General features: G+C 40.2%; 1 protein-coding gene across 8 annotated transcripts in view; it reads right to left on the bottom strand.

The window, feature by feature from the left end:
* Window positions 1–21,497, bottom strand: part of MAPK9 (mitogen-activated protein kinase 9) — a 60,643-nt gene that overhangs the window by 7,321 nt on the left and 31,825 nt on the right. For 7 of the 8 annotated variants that reach the window (XM_003354171.5, XM_005661440.3, XM_005661439.3 and 4 more), the window contains 6 exons: window positions 20,858–20,996; window positions 11,475–11,640; window positions 9,826–9,897; window positions 6,460–6,642; window positions 4,740–4,864; window positions 3,642–3,705 (listed from right to left, as the gene is read on the bottom strand). In XM_003354171.5, coding sequence (XP_003354219.1) covers window positions 3,642–3,705; window positions 4,740–4,864; window positions 6,460–6,642; window positions 9,826–9,897; window positions 11,475–11,640; window positions 20,858–20,996 — 749 coding nt within the window. Of the gene's footprint in view, window positions 1–3,641; window positions 3,706–4,739; window positions 4,865–6,459; window positions 6,643–9,825; window positions 9,898–10,237; window positions 10,310–11,474; window positions 11,641–20,857; window positions 20,997–21,497 lie in introns of all 8 variants that reach the window. The other variant, XM_005661441.3, reaches the window with a different exon arrangement.

The following is a 21,497-nucleotide window of genomic DNA, read 5'->3' as shown; positions in this document are numbered from 1 at the left end:
AAGACATACCATGCTCTTGGACTGGAAGAGTTAATATTATCCAAATGACTATACTACCCAAGGCAATCTACAGATTCAATGAAATCCCTATCAAATTACCAAGGACATTTTTCACAGAACTTGAACAAAATATTTTAAAGTTTGTTCAGAAGCACAAAAGACCCAGAATAGCCAAAGACATCCTGAAAAAGAAAAACGGACCTGGAGGAATCAGGCTCCTGGACTTCAGACTATACTACAAAGCAACAATCATCAAAACCATATGCCAGTGGCACAAAGACAGAAATAGAGATCTGTGGAACAGGATAGAAAGCCCAGAATTAAACCCTCACACCCACAGCCAACTCATCTATGACAAAGGAGGCAAGAATATACAATGGAGAAAGGACAGCTTGATCAATAAGTGGTGCTGGGAAAACTAGACAGTCACATGGAAAAGAATGAAATTAGAACACTCCCTAACACCATACACAAAAATAAATGCCAAATGGATTAAAGACCTAGATATAAGACCAGACACTATAAAACTCTTAAGAGAAAAACATAGGCCAAACACTCTCCAACATAAACAGCAACATCTTCTCAGATCCACCTCTCAGAGTATTAACAACAAAAACAAAAATAAACAAATGGGACTTAATTAAACTTAAAAGTTTCTGCACAGCAAAGGAAACCCTAAACAAAACGAAAAGGCAACCCACCGAATGGGAGAAAATCTTTGCAAATGAACCGACTGACAAGGGATTAATCTTCAAAATTTATAAACACTTTCTGTAGCTCAATACCAAAAAAACAAACAACCCCATCAAAAAATGGGCACAAGATCTAAACAGACAATTCTCCAAAGAAGACATACAGATGGCCAAAAAACACATGAAAAGATGTTCAACATCATTCATTATTAGAGAAATGCAAATTAAATCCACCATGAAGTACCCCCTTACACCAGCCAGAATGGCCATCATCATAAAGTCTATAAACAGTAAGTGCTGGAGAGGGTGTGGAGAAAAAGGAACTCTATTACACTGTTGGTGGGATTGTAAATTGGTGCAACCACCGTGGAAAATAGTATGGAGATTCCTCAGAAAACTAAAAATAGAACTATCATTTGATCCAGCAGTCCCACTCCTGGGCATCTATCCAGAGAAAACCATGACTCGAAGAGACACATGTACTCCAATGTTCATTTGCAGCACTATTTGCAATAGCTAAGACATGGAAACAACCTAAATGTCCACCGACAGAGGAGTAGATCAAGAAGATGTGGTACATATACACAATGGAATATTATTCAGCCATTAAAAAGAACGAAATACCAGCATTTTTTGCAACATGGATGGACCTAGAAATTATCATGCTAAGTGAAGTCAATCATACAGTGGAGACACCAACATCAAATGCTTTCACTGACATGTGGAATCTGAAAAAAGGACAGAATGAACTTCTTTGCAGAACAGATACTGACTCACAGACTTTGAAAAACTGTGGTTTCCAAAGGAGACAGTTCGGGAGGTGGAGGATGCGCTGGGGGGGGTGAGGGGATGCGCTGGGGTTGTGGGATGGAAATCCTATAAAATTGGATTGTGACGGTCACTGTACAACTATAAATGTAATAAATTCATTGAGTAATAAAAAAAAAGAAAGAAAGAGGGCCTGAGAACATATTTGAAGAGATAACAGCTGAAAAATTCCCTAAGATAGGAAAGGAAATAATCCCCCAAATTTAGGAAGCACAGAGTCCCATACAGCATGAACTCAAGGAGGTTATGCCATGACACACGGTAAGCAAACTGACATAAATTAAAGATAAAGAGAAAATATCAAAAGCCATGAAGGAAAAGCAGCAAATAACATACAAAGGAACTCCCTAAGGTTATCAGCTGACTTTTCAGCAGAAACTCAGAAGGCCATAAGGCCATAAGGGAGTAGCAGGATATATTTAAAGTGATGAAAGAGAAACCTACAACCAAGAATATCCTGCAAGGCTCTCTTTCAGATTCAATGGAGAAATCAACAGCAAAAGCAAAAAGTAAAAGAATTCAGCACTACCAAATGTAACTCCTCCAGATTGGCCAGAAATTAATCCAATTACCTAAGCTTTTTCTTGGCTTCAACGTGTTTTCCTCAATTTTCATTTGTAAGAAAAACTAATTACCTGTCACATAAGCTATTAGGGGCACCCTAAAATTTTGGTATTCATGAAATAAAATTAGCACATTGCAAGTGCTAAGGCCTATGGGTCAGCATGTCACCCTGGTTGGTGGCTGGGTGCATGCCCTGCTGAGTAGGTCACTGCTATTCCGACATCCCACCGACATCCCAGGGAGGGGCCCTTGGGCAGGACACATTACCACATTTAAAATGCATTGACCATAGTTCTCAATTACTACTGATTCTACTTTTTAATGAAAAACTTTAAGTTCAGCCTCTTTATTACTGATTTAGTTTGTTTTGTGTTGTTTGGTTAATCTTATAGCAGTAATAATAACTATTTGCATAGTTTTGATCTGCAATTTTCCCCAAACTCTCATTTTAAAATACCCATGTAACTATATGGCTTACAAATACAACAGAAGTTCATATGACCCCAGAGGGGTCTCCCATGTCTGCTTTACAGGGGCCTGTGAATTGGGGTTATTCAAGAATTTGCAACATATTATCAAGTGTGATAAAATTACTGAGTTTAGTTTACAAAGTAAGATTTGATAATGTAACACTGTGTGAAAAAGCCTTTATTTTCCTCTTTTGAAGCAAATGGTATGCAGTTCATACATGTTCCTCTCTAATTCTGTTATCTTCTAGCTCTTTTTCTACTGGAAGTGGGACGAGAGAGAATAAACAGGCTGCGGGGTGTTTTGCCCCTGCTTCCAGAAAGGCTATTGTCAAAAAGTGAAAAGTTGCCCCTTTTCAGGAAATGTAATGGGCACATATCTGTACAAAACTTTCCTTGGAAAAGACAAATGCACCCGCACGTTCACTGCAGCACTATTCACAATAGCCAAGACATGGAAACAACCCAAATATCCATCGACATATGATTGGATTAGGAAGATGTGGTATATATACACAATGGAATACTACTCAGCCATAAAAAAGAACAAAATAATGCCATTTGCAGCAACATGGATAGAACTAGAGACTCTCATACTGAGTGAAGTAAGTCAGAAAAAGAAAGACAAATACCATATGATATCACTGATATCTGGAGTCTAATACATGGCACAAATGAACCTTTCCACAGAAAAGAAAATCATGGACTTGGAGAATAGACTTGTGGTTGCCAAGGGGGAGGGAGTGGGATGGATTGCGAGCTTGGAGTTAATAGATGCAGACTATTGCCTTTGGAATGGATTAGCAATGAGATCCTGCTGTATATCACTGGGAACTATGTCTAGTCACTTATGATGGAGCATGATAATGTGAGAAAAACGAATGTATACATGTATGTGTAACTGGGTCACCATGCTGTGCAATAGAAAATTGACAGAACACTATAAACCAACTATAATGGAAAAAATAAATATAATTATATATATATTAAAAAAAGATCTACGCAATAAGCAATAAGAAGTGATAAAATTAAAAAAAAAAAGAAAGGTTATTAGAAATGTCGTAAGGATCAAAATAAGTCCTGTCTTTACCTTTCCATTCTTCAATGGCATGTTCTCTTTCTTCCAACTGGGCATCATAAATCTGAGGTGGTGGCTAAAAATTAAATTACAGGTAAAGTCAGTAGTTAATAATGAGGCATGAAGAAAAAGAATCACCTGTAAGACTTCTAAAATATTTATAATATGGATATAATTTCATTCAGCACATGGCTTATTAATGATTTCTTCATAAGTATGCTATTTAATCAGTTTCAGAATCAAAATAAAGGGGAAAAAAAACCCAAAATAGTTATTATGGTCTTTTTAATAATCATGCTCTAAAGACATCTGCTCAAATGTAATTATAAAATTAGTAATCACAGGTCACTTCCTAGGAATCTACCCTGGACAAGGTACTATGCTTAGGAAATAAAGAAACTGCAAAACATTTCGGGTTTACATTTCTTATGTTAGAACTCCCAAACTCAATCTACAATTCATAAATGGACTGTTCCAAAAATTTTCTTAAAATCACATGTTTATAAATCAGATTCTTTTCATATAAACCAATGTTTAAAATGGTGCTTAAATGCATAGGTCAAGATATAAAACTGTGTTCTACTAATGGCACAAAATGGGCATGCTGCTATGTGGTTATTTCACTTCCAAGACCATCTATACCAGTGCTGCTATAGAAAAATGTACATGAGCACTAACTCAGAAGTGGTACTCCCCTAGCAGGTACCTCTGGGGAAGGATTAATAACCTTGTGATTTTCAACAAGTTTCTTAGCCTGATTGGATGCCTAAACAAGAGAATGTAAGCAAAGCCCAAAGCACACTGCCAGGTACATAAACGGATGCCTAATAGCAATGATATTATGATCACGCATCAGCATCGGCATAATGAAGACAGTTATATCACCACAGCATAAGCACATTCACTCCTGAGGTACTCTGAGTAGAACCCTAGTATTAAAAGAGTCCCAGAAGGAGTTGTGGCCCATATAACATGGCCTTGTTATAATCAGGAGTCCTTTTAAATCTAGGACTTGCTATCTTTAGGAAGCCATTCCAAACTCACAGACAGAAGATCCAAGGAAATGTATGCTCTGCTCTACACATAAGTCTTTTCAAAATAGATGCTTACCGCTTCTGCTTCAGCAGGGTCATACCAAACAGTAATATAAGGGTGACGCAAAGCTTCATCTACAGAGATTCGTTTGTCAGGATCTATCACTAACATTTTTGATAATAATTCTCTGGCTTGACTTGCTAGGGTGAAAACAAATATTAGATTAATAAACTAATGCTGTTGATCTGAAAAATCACATAATAAAGAACTAAATATGATAGCACAGAAAGAACAAAAATATATTTTGATAGGTTCAAGATTACATTAGGAGTTCCCGTCGTGGCGCAGAGGGAAAGAATCTGACTAGGAACCATGAGGTTTCAGGTTTGATCCCTGGCTTCGCTCAGTGGGTTAAGGATCCGGCGTTGCCATGAGCTGTGGTGTAAGTCGCAGATGTGGCTCAAATCTGGTGTTGCTATGGCTGTGACGTAGGCTGGAAGCTACAGCTCTGATTAGCCCCCTAGCCTGGGAACCTCCATATGCCGTGGGTGCAGCCCTAAAAAGACAAAAGACAAAAAAAAAAAAAAAAAGATTACATTAGAGCCTTTTTCTTGAAGAGTAAGTCAAACAGCCACTTCCACTATAAACCAGGCTTTCGAATGTACTTTCAGTCTCTGAATCTGGAAGGGGAGAAGGACACAGGGCCCAAGGCTGAGAAGCCATGGGCCAGGTAGGGTGCAGGAGCTGAGCTAAGGGTGGCACTGCCAAGAATGTAGGCATGAAGCACAGGTGATATTTTCTTTTTTTTTTTTTTTTTTTTGTCTTTTTGCTATTTCTTGGGCCGCTCCCGCGGCATATGGAGGTTCCCAGGCTAGGGGTCCAATCGGAGCTGTAGTCTCCAGCCTACGCCAGAGCCACAGCAACGCGGGATCCGAGCTGCGTCTGCAACCTACACCATAGCTCACGGCAACGCCGGATCGTTAACCCACTGAGCAAGGGCAGGGACCGAACCCGCAACCTCATGGTTCCTAGTCGGATTCCTTAACCACTGCGCCACGACGGGAACTCCCAGGTGATATTTTCTTGATGCTACATCAAAATGAAATTAGAAGAGACCACATAATGATTTCATATTTGCACAATATAAAACACTTCACAGATGCCTCTGCCTTGCCAATCTGTATACAATGTTGGCGACATACACTTAAAAAAAGAATTAGAGATTAGCAATTAGGAAGAAACCCAACAAGTTCAATAACTTGGTTAAATACAAGACTCACCCAGGTTTCAGCGATTAAAGTTTACATGTACAGGCAAAGGAGAAATAGGGCTTTTCTAAAACAGGCACAGTTTACCTTGATATGGAGAGAAACAAATCTATTCTTTCCCCTTCGAACACATTTTAGTGATGGGCACAGGAGAAAGGGAGGAGGAACCTTTTCAAATTGAACTATAATATGGCTTCTGACTCTTCAATGGGGTTAGAATCTTTATTCAAGTATTCTTTAAACCTGAAAACTGAATTCCAACTGCTGTAATTAACATAAGAATTTCAAACTGATGTAAATATTTTAATTTTGACCTAAGTTAAGTCACTTTATTAAGGACAAAACTTCTAAGTCATTATGCTTTCTTTCTGAAATGCCTTTCATTCTAGCCTTCATTCAGCCCTAAATGACTTTGAGGTCTTCAACTATTTTGTCTCCCAGTGTCCACAGGTTTTAGAATGCAAACATGAAAAATGAAAGTTTCACTCAGATTATGAAAACAAGTCTAAGAAAAGATCATATCTTACTTTTAATTTTGTCTCGTTCAGATTCTGATGGGAATATCCAATCTGGAAAGAGTTCTTCAAATTTGATTCCTGGATACTTTGGTCTGTTTTCTACATAATTCCTCACAGTCGGCTGAAGTTTCTTCATGAACTCTGCAGATGGTGTTCCTAGCTGCTCAATAACTTTATTCCACTGATCAATATCTAAGGAGTCTCTTGAGGAAAATACAACTGAAATGCCTTATATTCATATCACATAAAGTAGCATCATTCAAAGAAAAAACTCAAGTTATATTTATACTTAACAAATAATTAACCAGGCCATCCCTTTGGATCAGCAGAAGCACTTGGAAATAATATTCAAATCAGGTTTGGATTTTCAAGTTAAGACTATTTTTAAAAATTCTGAATCTTCATAAACTATGATTACAGTTTATTAAATCAACACAATGAAGTTTATATGCTTTTCCATTCTAGATCAAAATTAGGTTATATAATTGAAATTAGATAATAATCACATATGCAAACTGAATTCAGTTCTCATAATAAAGCTACATCAGCTCTAAAGCTCCTTAAACTAGAAAGACCTAAGTGACTGCTCAGTTTACAGCCGGGATGGGGTGCATGAGGGAGGGGGCAGGAGCTAGGACTCTGGACTTTCTGAGCCCTCACCACATCCTTTCCCACTGTAGCTGGGCTTACATGGAGCAGTGACAGCTTTGAGAGGTCATTCTGTTTTACTTGGCACTGACTCCCAACATCACATCACCAAGGAGTATGTTTTACTTCCTTTCGAAGTACCTGACCTGGGTTTCAGACTTCACTGGGCATTAGACACTCATCAGGTGTCGGGCAGTCTTCCCTGGGTCTCATTTTCCTATTTGAAAAATGCAGATAATACCAGCTTTGCCTCTTTCACTGGGGGCTTGGATAGCTAGCAAGATGAATGTGGAAAGTGATTCTAAAACCATAAAAATTATCCAAGAGAATGCAAGCCAGAGGAATCAAACAAAGAGCATCTGAAAAAAAGTGACTAATTGAGGTATGTCTTAGAAAAAATGAAATTACATCATTATGAAAGATTCTAGGGAACAACACATGTTCTTCAAAGGACAAAGCAGGAGGTCCTCTCACCTCTCACAATGTCTTTGTTCTTGCTGGTACACGTCACCATTTTGCTCTCCACTGGGGCCCTCCATTATCAGTCAAACATGATATCTTTTTCTCCCATCTTAAAACAACAGCCACCTTTTTTTGCTGAACATCCGTAGCTTGGCTATCATTCCCATTTGCAGCAAAACAGTTGTCTATACTAGTATCTCTAATTCCCAGTCTCTCATCCTCTCTTAAACATCCTCTCACAGGGGTCAAGTCTCAGGCCTCATCTTTTTGACAGTGTCAATGAGCCTCCCTCAGTTAACCTGCTTCCTGGCCTCCAGGGTCCCTTGCTCTCTGGGAGGTGCCTGACTAATGCCTTCTCTTCCTCATAGACCACATGGGGACAGGAGTTCTTTTCTTCCCCAGGTCACGAAGCTAAAGCAAATCTCTGAGAACTGTAATCTGGTTTCCAGAATCTTTTTCTTTTCTTTCTTTCTTTTTTTCTTTTTTTGTCTTTTTAGGGTCGCACCTGTGGCATATGGAGGTTCCTAGGCTAGGGGTCTATCGGAGCTACAGCTGTTGGCCGACGCCATAGCCACAGCAACGCCAGAGCCAAGCCGCATCTGCGACCTACGCCACAGCTCACAGCAACGACAGATCCTCAGCCCGCTGAGCAAGGCCAGGGACTGAACCTGCATCTTCATGGATGCCAGTTAGATTCATTTTGGCTTAGCTACAACGGGAACTCCCAGAATCTTTTTCTATGCTAGTAATTTTTAATCTAATGTTTGAAAAAGTTAGCAAAATTATCTTTGGAAATGATGTAATCTCCATATGTGTTTTGAGAATGACATTAGGTGACCTTATATATAAAATTATTAATTACTGACATTGCAATATATTAATATGTAAATTAAGAATTTAAAATTACTTAATAATGCACCAAAAAGTTCCCATACTTTTCATTTCTGTACCTCCTAAAGAAAACGTTTAATAAAAAAGGAAAGATGCAAAATGAATAAAAATTAAGACAAATGAATACTAAGTAGATACTTCTAAGTAGTATCTTTAGAATACATCAACTTTTCCCTTTTTAAGTGAATTTATTTGCAAATTAAAGATCCCCTTATTTGCAGTTTGAAGTAGCTGAATCTAAGGTCAGAGTATGGAAAATTGCTAGAAAATTTATTGGAACAAAATAAATGCTATATTTACCTTCACATAAAATCTGTGATGTGAAAAATGTCAAGGAAGGTAAATAAAACGATAGGAAAAAAATCTTTTCATTCCAAGTTGGTGTTCGAAGAATTTACATTACAAGAAAACCACCCTCATAAAATTATAAAAAACTAAAATTACTTTAATAAAATACATTAAAAACATCGACTACACAACTTGATTTCTTTTAAAGATAACCATCAATCTGCCAGCAGACAGAGACCACTTTAGGCTTTCATAACAAAAAACAAAATCAAAAGACTAATGAAAATTTTAAGTGGTTAGAACACAAATGGAAAAGGGTATATGTGAAGTACCATGTTAGAGTAAAAAATATTGAAGATGGAAGAATATGAGGAATATGAGAAAAGAAAGCTATTGTAACTATCATATATCTATTCTCCTTTATGCTATACATCGTTGATATGATTTGTTGACCACAATATAAGTTAATCTTATATTTATTTAGACTTCCCCAATGTGTCACAAAATAACCTTCTAAGTGGATCTTCTAAAATTTTCTACAGAATGTCAGAAGGGTAACAAATAAAAAAATTGAGTACATATTGTTCCTCACAAACTTTTCACTTTAATCTTTTCATGTAGGTCTTATGCAGTGTGCTTTATCTGGTTCTTAGTTTGGGGAGAAATATTTGAATGCATCCTGGTAACTAACGAAATAGTTTATTAAACAAATAACATTAAGAATACTGGCCTATGAAATTTAGACAACTTCGTAGTTAAACTAATAGGATGAACTAAATAAATATTATTTTCATTTAAATAGCAAAATACATTTGTCAAAGAGTAAGTTTCTTACAAGTTATTTGTAATAAAACTAAGAACTAATATAAATTGGTTTAACTTAATTCTATGCCTCAATAAAACCATTACAGGTAGTCAAGTAAAAAAGAAAACAGAAAATGGAACCATTTGGTTTGTGACACTAATTTAACAAACACAATCAAGACCTCCTTAGAACACAGTCTAGAATTAACATTTTCCTTCTGAGCTCCTGCTGCCTTTGGTGTTTATGGAAAGCATGGCCGGGAAGGTCCCCGGGAAGGATACGATCAGTGCCTTGGAATATCACACAACCTTTCACCAGCTCTCCCATGATGCAACCCACTGACCAGATATCAACTGAAAATAAAATGAAATGACAAAATTATGAAGTGCCATGAACAAAACAAAGGTGAGGAAAAGGAATTCTAACAGTATACTAAACACACAAATATGGAAAATAAATTGCTCATTAAGGGTGAACTTTTTACACAGTATGAAAGATTGCTGATCTCTATTTTGGCCTTCAGTTTGCAGCAATCTGGGCTTTTAGTGCCAAAGAGCCCAATACTTTACAGTTTCAAAAACAAAGCCCCAGAAATAAGAAGTGCTTATCCCCACGAAGATGTTTCTAGGCAAAGGCCCACCCCCACCCCCCAGCCCTTGTGGCCAGTGCCAGGTCTCTCCCTGTGAAGGATACAGTCTCTTCCTGGGAACAGGACTTTATGGAGGACCATTTCTGCCATGATGCACCCGACAGACCAGATGTCCACTACCAAACACCAGGTGATTAAAACCAGCCAGAGACCCCCACAAGCCTTTTCTCAAACCCTCCTCCCAAACAAAGACAAACCCAGCTTGTCAGCAAGACTTTTGTAAAATATGAATACTAAACCTCCAGAATGAACCTTTTCTAAACTGTCAAGTCAGCAGGGCCTCATGGGGACAGGCTTATCTGGGCTCCAGATGAGGCCAGGTCAGAGGTGACCTAACTTCTGGCCGTTCACCCTCTTTCGTGGGGTCCAGCTCAACCCCAGGCCTCAGATGCCAGGGCAGAGGGCTGTTTAGTGCCCCTGCTGGTGGGGGTCGGGTGGGAGAAGCTAACAGGGGATCTGATTTTCTCTCATGTCCACGGGGGAATGGAAGCCCACAGAGCTGTGTCTCTCAGAATGGGAACACAGGTTATAAAACATCTGAATAAACTTGAGGTGCAACTCATTTCATATGACTTGGGCAAGCTTTCAGACTCCTTTTTTCTTAACAAGGAAATGTGATTTAGTCAAAAGTCAAATTTAGACAAACTTGTCAAAAGCTAAGTTTCTAAGAGCTCTGATATTGTTAGAATAAGTTTTGTTGTTAAAAAAATACCAATTTTAGAAATATATTGGTACCATATATTTAGAAAATTTCATGGCATTACAGTAGTAAATCAACTAAAATATTAGTAGGATAATAACAACTACACCTCTCCTCAAAAAAAAAACTACCAATTCTATACATAAAAAGCACATTTTGTATTCTATTTATATCAAGTTTAAAAATAAGCAAAACCAATCTATGGTGCTGGAAATCAGGATAATGGCTTCCCTCAGGGGCTGAGACCCAAAGAGGGTCCGGAGAGTCTGGGGTGCCGCTGGTTATGTGGGTGTGCTCCGACCGAGCTGCCCACTAGGGATTTGCATACCTCCTTGTAAGTGTGTTATGCTTTGATAAATGTTCAAAAATATTAATCTCAAAAGTGAATTTTTAAAGTGAATAATTTTAACTGAAGGAAATATAAAATTAATTATTTCTCATCTGTGAACTACCATAAGCTATGTATAATACAGTCTCCATATTATATTCCATATAGTTCACAGGAAAGGGAAAAAAACTAGTGATGGCTAATAGCACTCTTTCTAAACATCTCAGCCTCTTTCAGTTCTGTCTGTACTCACCGTTCTCTTTATAGCCCATGCCCAGGATGACTTCTGGTGCCCGATAATACCGTGTCACCACATAGGGGGTCATCATAAAGTTGGTGCATGCTGTGCGGGCCAGGCCAAAGTCAAGAATCTTAAGGGTGCAATCTGATTTTACTACAATGTTGCTAGGTTTCAAATCCTAGGATAGAAATGGTTTAAATTAGAAAAATGAACCAAAGCATGCTAAGTAAACAATCTCACATTGGTAAGGATTTGTGAGGTCAGTGACTACTGAAGCATGTGAGAACGCCAGAAGGAGCAAAGTTAGAATCGAACCCTGGGATTTTTGGAACCATTTTGGAAAATTCTACCACACTGAATGTAAATGGATTAAGTGCTCCAACTAAAAGACACAGACTGGCTGAATGGATATAAAAATAAGACCCATATATATGCTGTTTACAAGGGACCCACTTCAAATCTTAGGACAATACAGACTTAAAACAAGGGGATGGAAGAAAATATTACTTGCAAATGAAAATTACAGAAAAGCAGGAGTAGCAATACTCACATCAGACAAAAGATATTTTAAAATAAAGAAAGGGAGTTCCTGTGGTGGCGCAGTGGTTAATGAATCCGACTAGGAACCATGAGGTTGCGCGTTCAATTCCTGGCCTTGCTCAGTGGGTTAAGGATCCGGCATTGCTGTGAGCTGTGGTGTAGGTTGCAGACGCGGCTCGGATCCCAAGTTGCTGTGGCTCTGGCATAGGCCGGTGGCTACAGCTCTGACTGGACCCCTAGCCTGGGAACCTCCATATGCCGTGGGAAGCGGCCCTAGAAAAGGCAAAAAGACAAAAAAATAAAAATAAAATAAAGGTCACAAGAGACAAAGACGGACGTTACCTAATGATTAAAGGATCAATCCAAGAAGGAGATAAACTAAAGAAATTTAAATCAGCCTTGAGAAGTCAGACAGTTGTCTTTACCCATGTGGAAAGCTTCATGACATTCTTTTGCTTAAAACTTTCTTGAGAACTTCCACAACACCACACCTCCCTCCATGCCTGGTCATCCTCCAGTTCCCAACCCTGTGGCTCTTTCCTGCTGTCCAACAGTAATATAATTCAAGTCACATAAGTAATTTCCATTTTCTAATAGCCACCTTAGAAAGAGTGACTAGAAAAGGTAAAATTAACATTAATAATATATTTTCTTTAATCCAGTATACCTCCATAGCATTATCATTTTAAAACATAATCAACATGGGGTTCCCATTGTGGCTAAGCAGTAACGAACCCAACTAGTATCCATGAAGATGCAGGTTCCATCCCTGGCCTTGCTCAGTGGGTTAAGGATCCGGCATTGCCGTGGCTGTGGTGTAGGCTGGCAGCTGCAGCTCCGATTCGACCCCAGCCTGGTAACTTTCATATGTTGCAGGTGTGGCCCTAAAAAGAAAAAAAAAATGTAACCCCCATATAAAAATTATTAACGAAATACTTTACATTCCTTTATTTGGGTACTGAAATCCAGTGTTTATTTACAATTAGAGCTACATTCAGAGTGCTTAATAGCCTCAGGCGGCTAGTGGCACAGGGCTAGAATTCTCCGACCCTGGAAGCTCCCAAAGGCTTCTTTCCTTGGAAGAAGAATCCCATGATCACCAACCCTAACTTCCTACCCCCTCCTCTAGGAGCCACCACTCCCCAGCATACACATGACTGAAGTCCCTCCTCTTCCCTTTCTAGCCCAGGCTCTGTGAGAGAAGGCCACTGAAGCCCTCACTCTGCTCTCAGCACCGAGTCTGACACACACAGCAGACTCACAGAAAATGTTTGCCAAGTGAATGTACACATCACACTCCATCACACTCTCAACACAACACAACTTCTACATCTGCAGTTTTTCCCCTTGTAACTCTAGGGCCTTTCTTCATGGTGAGTCCCTCACCCAAAACTCTTCCTTAGGCCATATGAATGTGACTCTTGCTTGGGATTCCAGCCTGCAAACTCACCCTGGAAACTGACTTTTAAACAATCCACATCTATTCTTTTCACAAGCAGCTACAATGTCAAACTGCCAAGTCACACCATACAGTAAAGCCTAGGAGTATTTACGTGATGTTTCAGGCTCAGCACCTGGCTGAAACGTCCCAATCCATGTGTCACCAGTGGGCATAGGTGTGTCTTAACACAGTGATGGCTGCTAAGAATTACTGGGATAAGCAGAAAAGCATTCTAAAATTAAAGCAGCTAAACTGATGCTTCATTACTACTAACTGCCCCCTTTCTAAACTTTCTGGATTCAGTAAAATATAACTTATAAATGTATATTGCTTGAAAACATAATGAGAAGTTCCCATTATGGCTCAGTGGAAACAAATCTGACTAGCATCTATGAGGATGCAGGTTCGATCCCTGGCCTTGCTCAGTGGGTTAAGGATCTGGTGCTGCCGTGAGCTGTGGTGTAGGCCAGTGGCTACAGCTCCAATTCAACCCCTAGCCTGGGAACCTCCATATGCCATGGGTGTGGCCCTAAAAAGACAAAAAAAAAAAAAAAAAAAAAAAAAACCACAATGAAGATTTCCACCAAGTTCCATGTAGATACCCTGGCCCCAGCTGGCCCCAAAGCACTTCCCCATTCAAGTCCCAATGCGGGGAAGTGCTGAGGGGGCGCTGCCACCCAGCCCTGAAGCTGCTATTCTGCACAAAGGAAAGCCCAGGAAGGATCAGCCCCACACAAACCTGCCACCCTTTCCGTGAGGAGGCAGTGATGCAGCTAAAGTAAAACAAACCAAATCATTTCTAGCTTCCTTTTTTAAAATCAAAGAATATGGCAAGAACCATTGTATTTCTCAATGTATAATTCAGGATACAAATTACTATGGATAAAATGATGCTCAACTGTATGAAAATTAAAATTCCAAACAAGGAATGACTTTTAGTCTCTCCTCTGGCAATGAGAAAAAGAATGGCAACACCCGTATTGGAGGAAGAAGCAGAAATGGACCCTTCCTTATACTCTTGGTAGGGGTGTCAACAGGTGCTTTCTTTTAGGAGACTGGTATTTTACAAATTTGAAATGTCTATACTTTACTACCCAGCAGCCCCTGAATCAAAACTGGTCTTTAACACACAGCCACGTGAACAAGGATGATTAGAGCAATGCCACCAGCCAGCCTGATCAACTGCTGAGTGATTAGAAAATTGTCCTTGTCCAGGAGTCTGGGGTTATAGATGCAAACTATTGCATCTGGAGTGGATAAGCAATGAGATCCTGCCGTATAGCACAGGGAACTATATCCAGTCACCTGTGATGGAACATGATATTATGACTGGATCACTTTCCGGTATAGTACAAATTGACAGAACACTGTAAATCAACTATAATGGAAAAAATAAAAATCATAACATTAAAAAAAAAAAAGAAAATGGTCCTCTTGCACTCATCTTGTCGGAACAACATACTTTACTGCCATCTGCTGGAAAACCATGATAATAAAGTGCAAACCAGGCTGTCAAAGGTGTGTATAGTTCCTCCTGGCAGAACGGGGAGAGGTGGCCTGCCTCCCAAAGGCCTGTCAAAGGGGAGTTTCCTTAATTAAAGAGGGCCCAGGGCTCCTGGGGCTCCTCACATGCATAGCTGCTCTCTCATCAGTCCCCACACATAACCAGAGGCAGCTTTCCACAAAGGAACTGGACTTGCAGGCTGAAGATGGCAAAGACATTTCTGCCCCTTCAAATCTTAAAACTGTCCCAAACAAGGAAAATAAGAAACACATTAAAATACAAGTGACACCTAAATTTAGGGTCTTGATCCACAGAGTGTGGGGACAGCTACCAGAGCCTAGCATCCCTGGGGCAGCCAAGAAGGGTGCGTGAAACATCTGTGTAGCCAAAGAAGGGTAAGAGCAGAGGAGGGGGGAGTTCCTGATGTGGTGCATAGAGACTGGTGGCATTTTGGGAGCACTGGGACACAGGTTCAATCCCTGGCCTGGCACAGTGGGTTAAGGATCTGGGCATTGCCACAGCTGCAGCTTAGGTTGCAACTACAGTTTGGATATGATCCCCGGCCTGGGGATTCCATATGCCAAGGGGGAGCCAAAAAGAGAAAAAAAAAAAAAAGGAGCAGAGGAGTGGGAGGTTGTGGGCATCACTATTCCTTGTGGGTTCTTGGTCTGGAACTCAGTGACTGAGAGGTGTCCTAGGAGGGAAGACCCTGCACACTATAATAAGTGTCCATTACCCTGATTGTACCTGGGCCAGGAAACTAGACATTTGGAGAAGTACTGGACACACGTTGTGAGTGGACACAATGGGAATTCCTCATCCTCTTCTCCAATCAGTATGGAAGGATGCATCTGCCCAGTCAATGACTAACGTGTTACACCTGAGGACTTACTAATTTGCTCTAGCAACAATGCCGTGTCCGGCACAGCAGTTGCAATCAGGACTACTGATAAGCTAAGCCTCAGGAGTCTAACATTCATCTAGTTTTTTCCAGGACTGGACCAGTGAATTAAGATATGAGAGGGGCTACTATCCTGGCATTCTTTAGGTTTTAATGGCAGCACTTAATCTCCTTTATTCTCCCTCACGTCCTAGAGTTCGATCATGTTTCTGATGTACTATCTTTTTTTTTTTTTTTTTTTTTTTGCAATTTCTTGGGCCGCTCCCACGGCATATGGAGGTTCCCAGGCTAGGGGTCCAATCAGAGCCATAGCCGCCAGCCTACGCCAGAGTCACAGCAACAAGGGATCTGAGCCACGTCTGCAACCTACACCACAGCTCACAGCAATGCCGGATCCTTAACCCACTGAGCAAGGCCAGGGATCGAACCCGCAACCTCATGGTTCCTAGTCGGATTTGTTAACCACTGAGCCACGACGGGAACTCCCTGGATGTACTATCTTGAGGGGCGCAGTTTCAGGTTTCACTCAGCCTTCCGCATCATAACTCTTCCCTCACAGACCAATGTAGGGGTCATTCCAACTGCCAAGTGTATCAGTTCCAGTGACACAATGAGGGACTGAGAGGATGATCAATGGGTAGGTCCATGGACCCAGTAGCCCATTGTGAGCCATGACACTCAGACCCCTCATGAATGAAGATCTGGGTCACATCCAGGTAAGGCACAGAGACCTGCCAAGGGATGGCTGAGAGTAGGAATAATGGAGAAGACAGAGAATGAGTACCCATTGTGGCCTCGAGATCAACTGTAGTGACAAGGGGCTACAGTTTTCCCCTTCCCCTCAGGAAGGGGGGTCCAAGGGGAGCCTGAGGGGCTCCTGACCTATATGGAGAAGCAGAGCTGAGGGAGGCAAGGGTTGATGGTTGTGGCCATGAAAATGCTTGCATGGAGTACAAGTGACAGACACCCCACTGAGGTGCCCTGACATTCCCCACTGCTCATGACAAGGCCACACACCCCATGGCGGCTCTTGGCCAGTGACTGCACAGGGAAGGAGGGCCATTCCTATGAGACACCAGATTCCTTTAAGACTTAGGAGCCAGCAAACTCTCCAAGAGCTGCACTGCATCCTGCAGTCAGCTCCCAATCTTCCTTCATGTCCTCTCTACTCTCAGGAGTCAGACTGTGCTGCCCTCTGCCAGCTTCCCCACCTCCTGACTCACTCCTCCCAGTCTTCCTCACAGGCTTTCTCTCAATGCATCTCTTGCATATCTAATGCCACTGTGGTACACTAGTGCCTTCAGTGAAAAAGCCCACATGCTCTACGGGGATGGGAAAGAGAGAGGAATAAAAGACTTGGCCAAGTAAACCTCAACCTCAGTGAGTGGCTCACAGTGAGATAAGGTGGACCGCACACTTAGGAAGGGCTGAGGAAGTGAATGACAGGAGCTGTGGAAGGCAGGTGGGGCAGGGAGCAAGACAGGGAGGGATATTTAGGGGAAGGGTCACAGAAAGATAAAGGGAGACCTCTCAGATGCCCCACTCCACTCCAGAAGAGAGGCCTTGGTTCCTTCTTCAGTCCTACTGGCCTATTACCTAGAGAAATTGAAACCAAGTTTCCAGACTCAGGCCTCAGGCACAATACCAACGGATCTGCTGGTATGAGGCACGGGGAGGGCATGGGTGAGGGGCCCAGCCAGAAGACATGGCGTTGTAGTGGAGGGCTGCATTCTGCCACGTGAAAAGCCCAGCCCCACCCCTCACAGCTCTCACACTAGCAACCAGGTTAATCTCCCTCGGTCAGGAAACCAGAGCCTTTCCTAGAGAAACTAAATGATGCCCAGGGAAAAGACCTGCAAAGAGACACCATGGCTACCTGTTGCCCTAGAGAAAAATCTCTCATTCAACAATCCCAACCCATGTACTTCCACTTGGCCTTCTAATGCTTCAGTCTTAAATGGGATCAGTAACGGAAGATCCCAGCAGACATGTGCAGAATGCCTCATATATGTCAGGGAAAGAACAAACATACTAAAAAAGGAACTCGAGGGAAAGAAAAAAAAAGCAGGCAGAAATAAAAAACTTCAAAGAAAGTTTATCTTTGTAGAGTGATAATGTCTTCATGAAAGAAGAACGAAATGCTATTTATAATAGCCAAGACATGGAAGCAAATAAAGTGCCCATCAACAGATGACTAGATTAATAACATTTTATATATATGTGTGTGTGTATACACAATCGAATATATAAATATAATCAAATATTACTCAACCATAAAAAATGAAATACTGCCATTTGCAGCAATGTGGATGGCTCGAGAGAACATTATGCTTAATGAAATAAATCAGATAAAGACAAATACCATATGACATCACTTAAAATCTAAAAAAAATACAAATGTATATATGTACAAAACAGGAACAGACTCACAGATAAATGGAAGTTCCCAGGCTAGGGGTCCAATCAGAGCTACAGCTACCCACCTACACCACAGCCACAGCAACTCTGAGCCATGTCTGCGACCTACACCACAGCTCATGGCAACATTTAACCTTAACCCACTAAGCGAGGCCAGGGATCGAACCCCTATCCTCATGGATCCTAGTTGGGTTCATTACTGCTGAGCCACATCAGGAACTCCTATAGAACTATTTGATTCTTGAAAAAAAAAAAAAATCAACCAACTCATTCGACAAGTTGCAGAATGGTTATATACAAGACGATCTTGTTTTTGAAAAACACAAATTAAAAAGGACATAAATATAAACAGATACACTGATATTTAGTAGAAAGTTGTGTCAGTGTAAAGCTAGGAAGGAAACGATCACTGGTCTCCTCCAGGTGACAATGGAAGATCGGGTGACTTTCATTCCATTTAATTGGTTGAATTACGCAAGGTAAAAAGTGGTGGGATTATGGGTGTTTTATTTTTCGAGTAATTCAATTTCATGTTTAGTATGAAACATCTTAGTAAATAAAACTGAATGTATGTGTCTATGTCTAAGGTATACTATACAGAAAAAGGACAGGAAAAGATCACAAAAAGCTGTTAATACACTAAAGGACTAACTGCAGCTCATCACCTCTTGGGGTGGGGGCTGTGCAAACAGGTGCCTTCTCTACCTTTCCTACAATGAGCATATGGTGCTTTCACAGCAAACATGAAGCCTGCAAGATCCATGAATGTATGAACAGGAGGGTACAAGATAAGCAGAGGGAGACCCATTAGAGAGGTAAACAGGATGGAGAGGTAGTTAGTGGAATCATGCTGGGTAAACCAAAAACTTCCCTGGACCCTATGTAACCTTCTGGTCTACAGGCAGGGGCCTAAGCTGCAGGGACCAAACATCCCCTAACAGGCACGTGTATGCTGCAGCACTTATGAGGATCCTGGAATGGGAGGCTATTGCTTCCCTACACATCTCTGGGGCAGAGACGGGAGAAACAAGCAAGATAAACCATGTCCTTTTACAAAATCAATAAGGCCTAACATAATGAAGCCTAATAATCTGGGAACTTATTCTCAAGCATGACTTTAATACAAAATATATTTAAGAAATACCAAGAGTGCCTTAATTTATATAATGGCCAGTGACTATTTTAGGAAAAGAAATGGAATAGTATGCTGGGAAGTCTTTATCTGTAATTAAAAAGATGTGCTACTATTTTTAAAGAAAACTTATCAACAGAATTTATATTATTTTAACTGAACAGTTGGTGGCAGCAAAGGCTGTACTTAAATGACTGCACACTGGTCAGGAATCTTTCTGCCCAGCCCCCATCAGGCACTGGCCTCAGGCTGTAGACACGACTCAGGCCTCAGTCTCCTGATAAGGAGCAAGGGCTTGGCCTTCTGGATTGGTGGGCTCTGCTACCTCTTTAGGCTTCTGTTCTGTGGCTATGATGGAATCAACCTTTCCTGGCACCCAACAGATCCCAAAGAATTACTACTACTGCGCTATCAAGAATCTCTCTATTCTTCTTTGTATGAACAGGCTTCATTGTTCTTGTCCCACTATCTTCTTCCCCACACAGATTTTAGTTCAGAGAAAATACAACTTTTTGCTGTTAAAACATAATACTGAAAGACAGTCGGTCAACAAAATTAGTATAGTAATAATTTAAGGAATGCTAAGAATGTTTCCAATAAAACCATATTATCTCTACCTCTAGTCTCACTCAACATTTTAGTTGTTTAAAAAAATTTCATTATGTTCCACTCACTTGGTGATACCAATCAAAAGATAACAAAAACTCATAATACCAGCTTAGAAAATTACATTATATCTCCCTGGTTTTAAAATATTACTCCCTGACAGTACAGGCAACACCATCATTCAAACTAGAGCCCTGGCCTGGTCAAGATGTCTATGTGGAGTTCCCTGATGGTCTAGTAGTTAGGACTCAGCGCTTTCCCCACTGTAGCCTGGGTTCAATCCCTGGTCTGGGAACTGAGATCCCACATCAAGCTGCTGCATGACTGTGGCCAAAAAAACCCCCCAAAAACAAAAAACAAAAAAGTTTGCCTGGAGTCTTTCCAAAAAATCCCACCAGTATGGCTGGGATGTTGGTGTGGCAGAACTTCGCAATGTAAGAAATGAATATTTGGGCCATAATTCACATAAGATTTCTCAAACAACTGTATCATACTACCTTGGCCTCTAACTCTCCTCCACCCCAAATCCAACTTCCTTGCTCACTAAAAACAGGATTTCAAATATGGCAAAAATATTAACAAAGGTAAATCTGGTTAAATAGTATTCTGAATTTCTTTGTCCTCCTCTTGCAATTTTCCTCTAAGTTTTAAATTACTTCAAAATCACATAGGTAGGTCCAGGTAAATCAGGCATTTCACAAATATCTTCTAATGTCCACAATATTTGGAAAAGTAACACGATCTCATGGTTTATTTGGATTTTCAACATTGAAAATTTAAGTTCTTCTGTATCTGGAGAGTATGAAAATAAAATGGTTGTGATTTTAAAAAAAATCAATATGATATCACTTACTCTATGAATTATACCAGCTGAATGCAGATGTTTAATACCACAGAGCATTTGGTAAAGAAGGTAGGACATTCTTTCATGATCCAACTCCATATGAATAACCTGACATAAGTTAGCATCCATTAATTCCATAACCAAATACCTGAGGAAATAAATGATCAGCCATGTATACATGAAAATTATCCAAAATTCTTTTATGGTTATTAAATCAGAATTTTTATGAAATAGTAATAACTTACTCTGCACTGGTTAAAGTAAAAAGATAACTTATTTTCTCTAAACATTTATAAGGTATCTTGAAAAGCAGTAAATGTACAATGAAACTCTGTAAAAGTTTTCAAAAAATAAAAATTAACAATAAATGCCTTTCAAGTTAAATACAAAACAATTTTTATATCATAGTCAATAGAATCTTAAACATTCAAATTCTCCTACATCTTAAAATTTTTGCTATTGGATCATTCTTAGCAATATAGTAACCATACTATTACTGCTCTCATCTTAAGAGAACTTTTGACCTTACTTCCCCCAGCAGCTACCATTCCATATTTTTGCTCTCTTTGCAAAGGAAAACTCCCCTAAGAGGTGTCTGTAGTTGCCAACTCCAATTTTTCTCTCATATTTCCTTAATCTCACTTTAATC

Source organism: Sus scrofa, chromosome 2 (assembly GCF_000003025.6).
Source record: "Sus scrofa isolate TJ Tabasco breed Duroc chromosome 2, Sscrofa11.1, whole genome shotgun sequence".
Taxonomy (NCBI): Eukaryota; Metazoa; Chordata; class Mammalia; order Artiodactyla; family Suidae; genus Sus; species Sus scrofa.
This window is presented reverse-complemented; position numbering and strand designations above follow the sequence as displayed.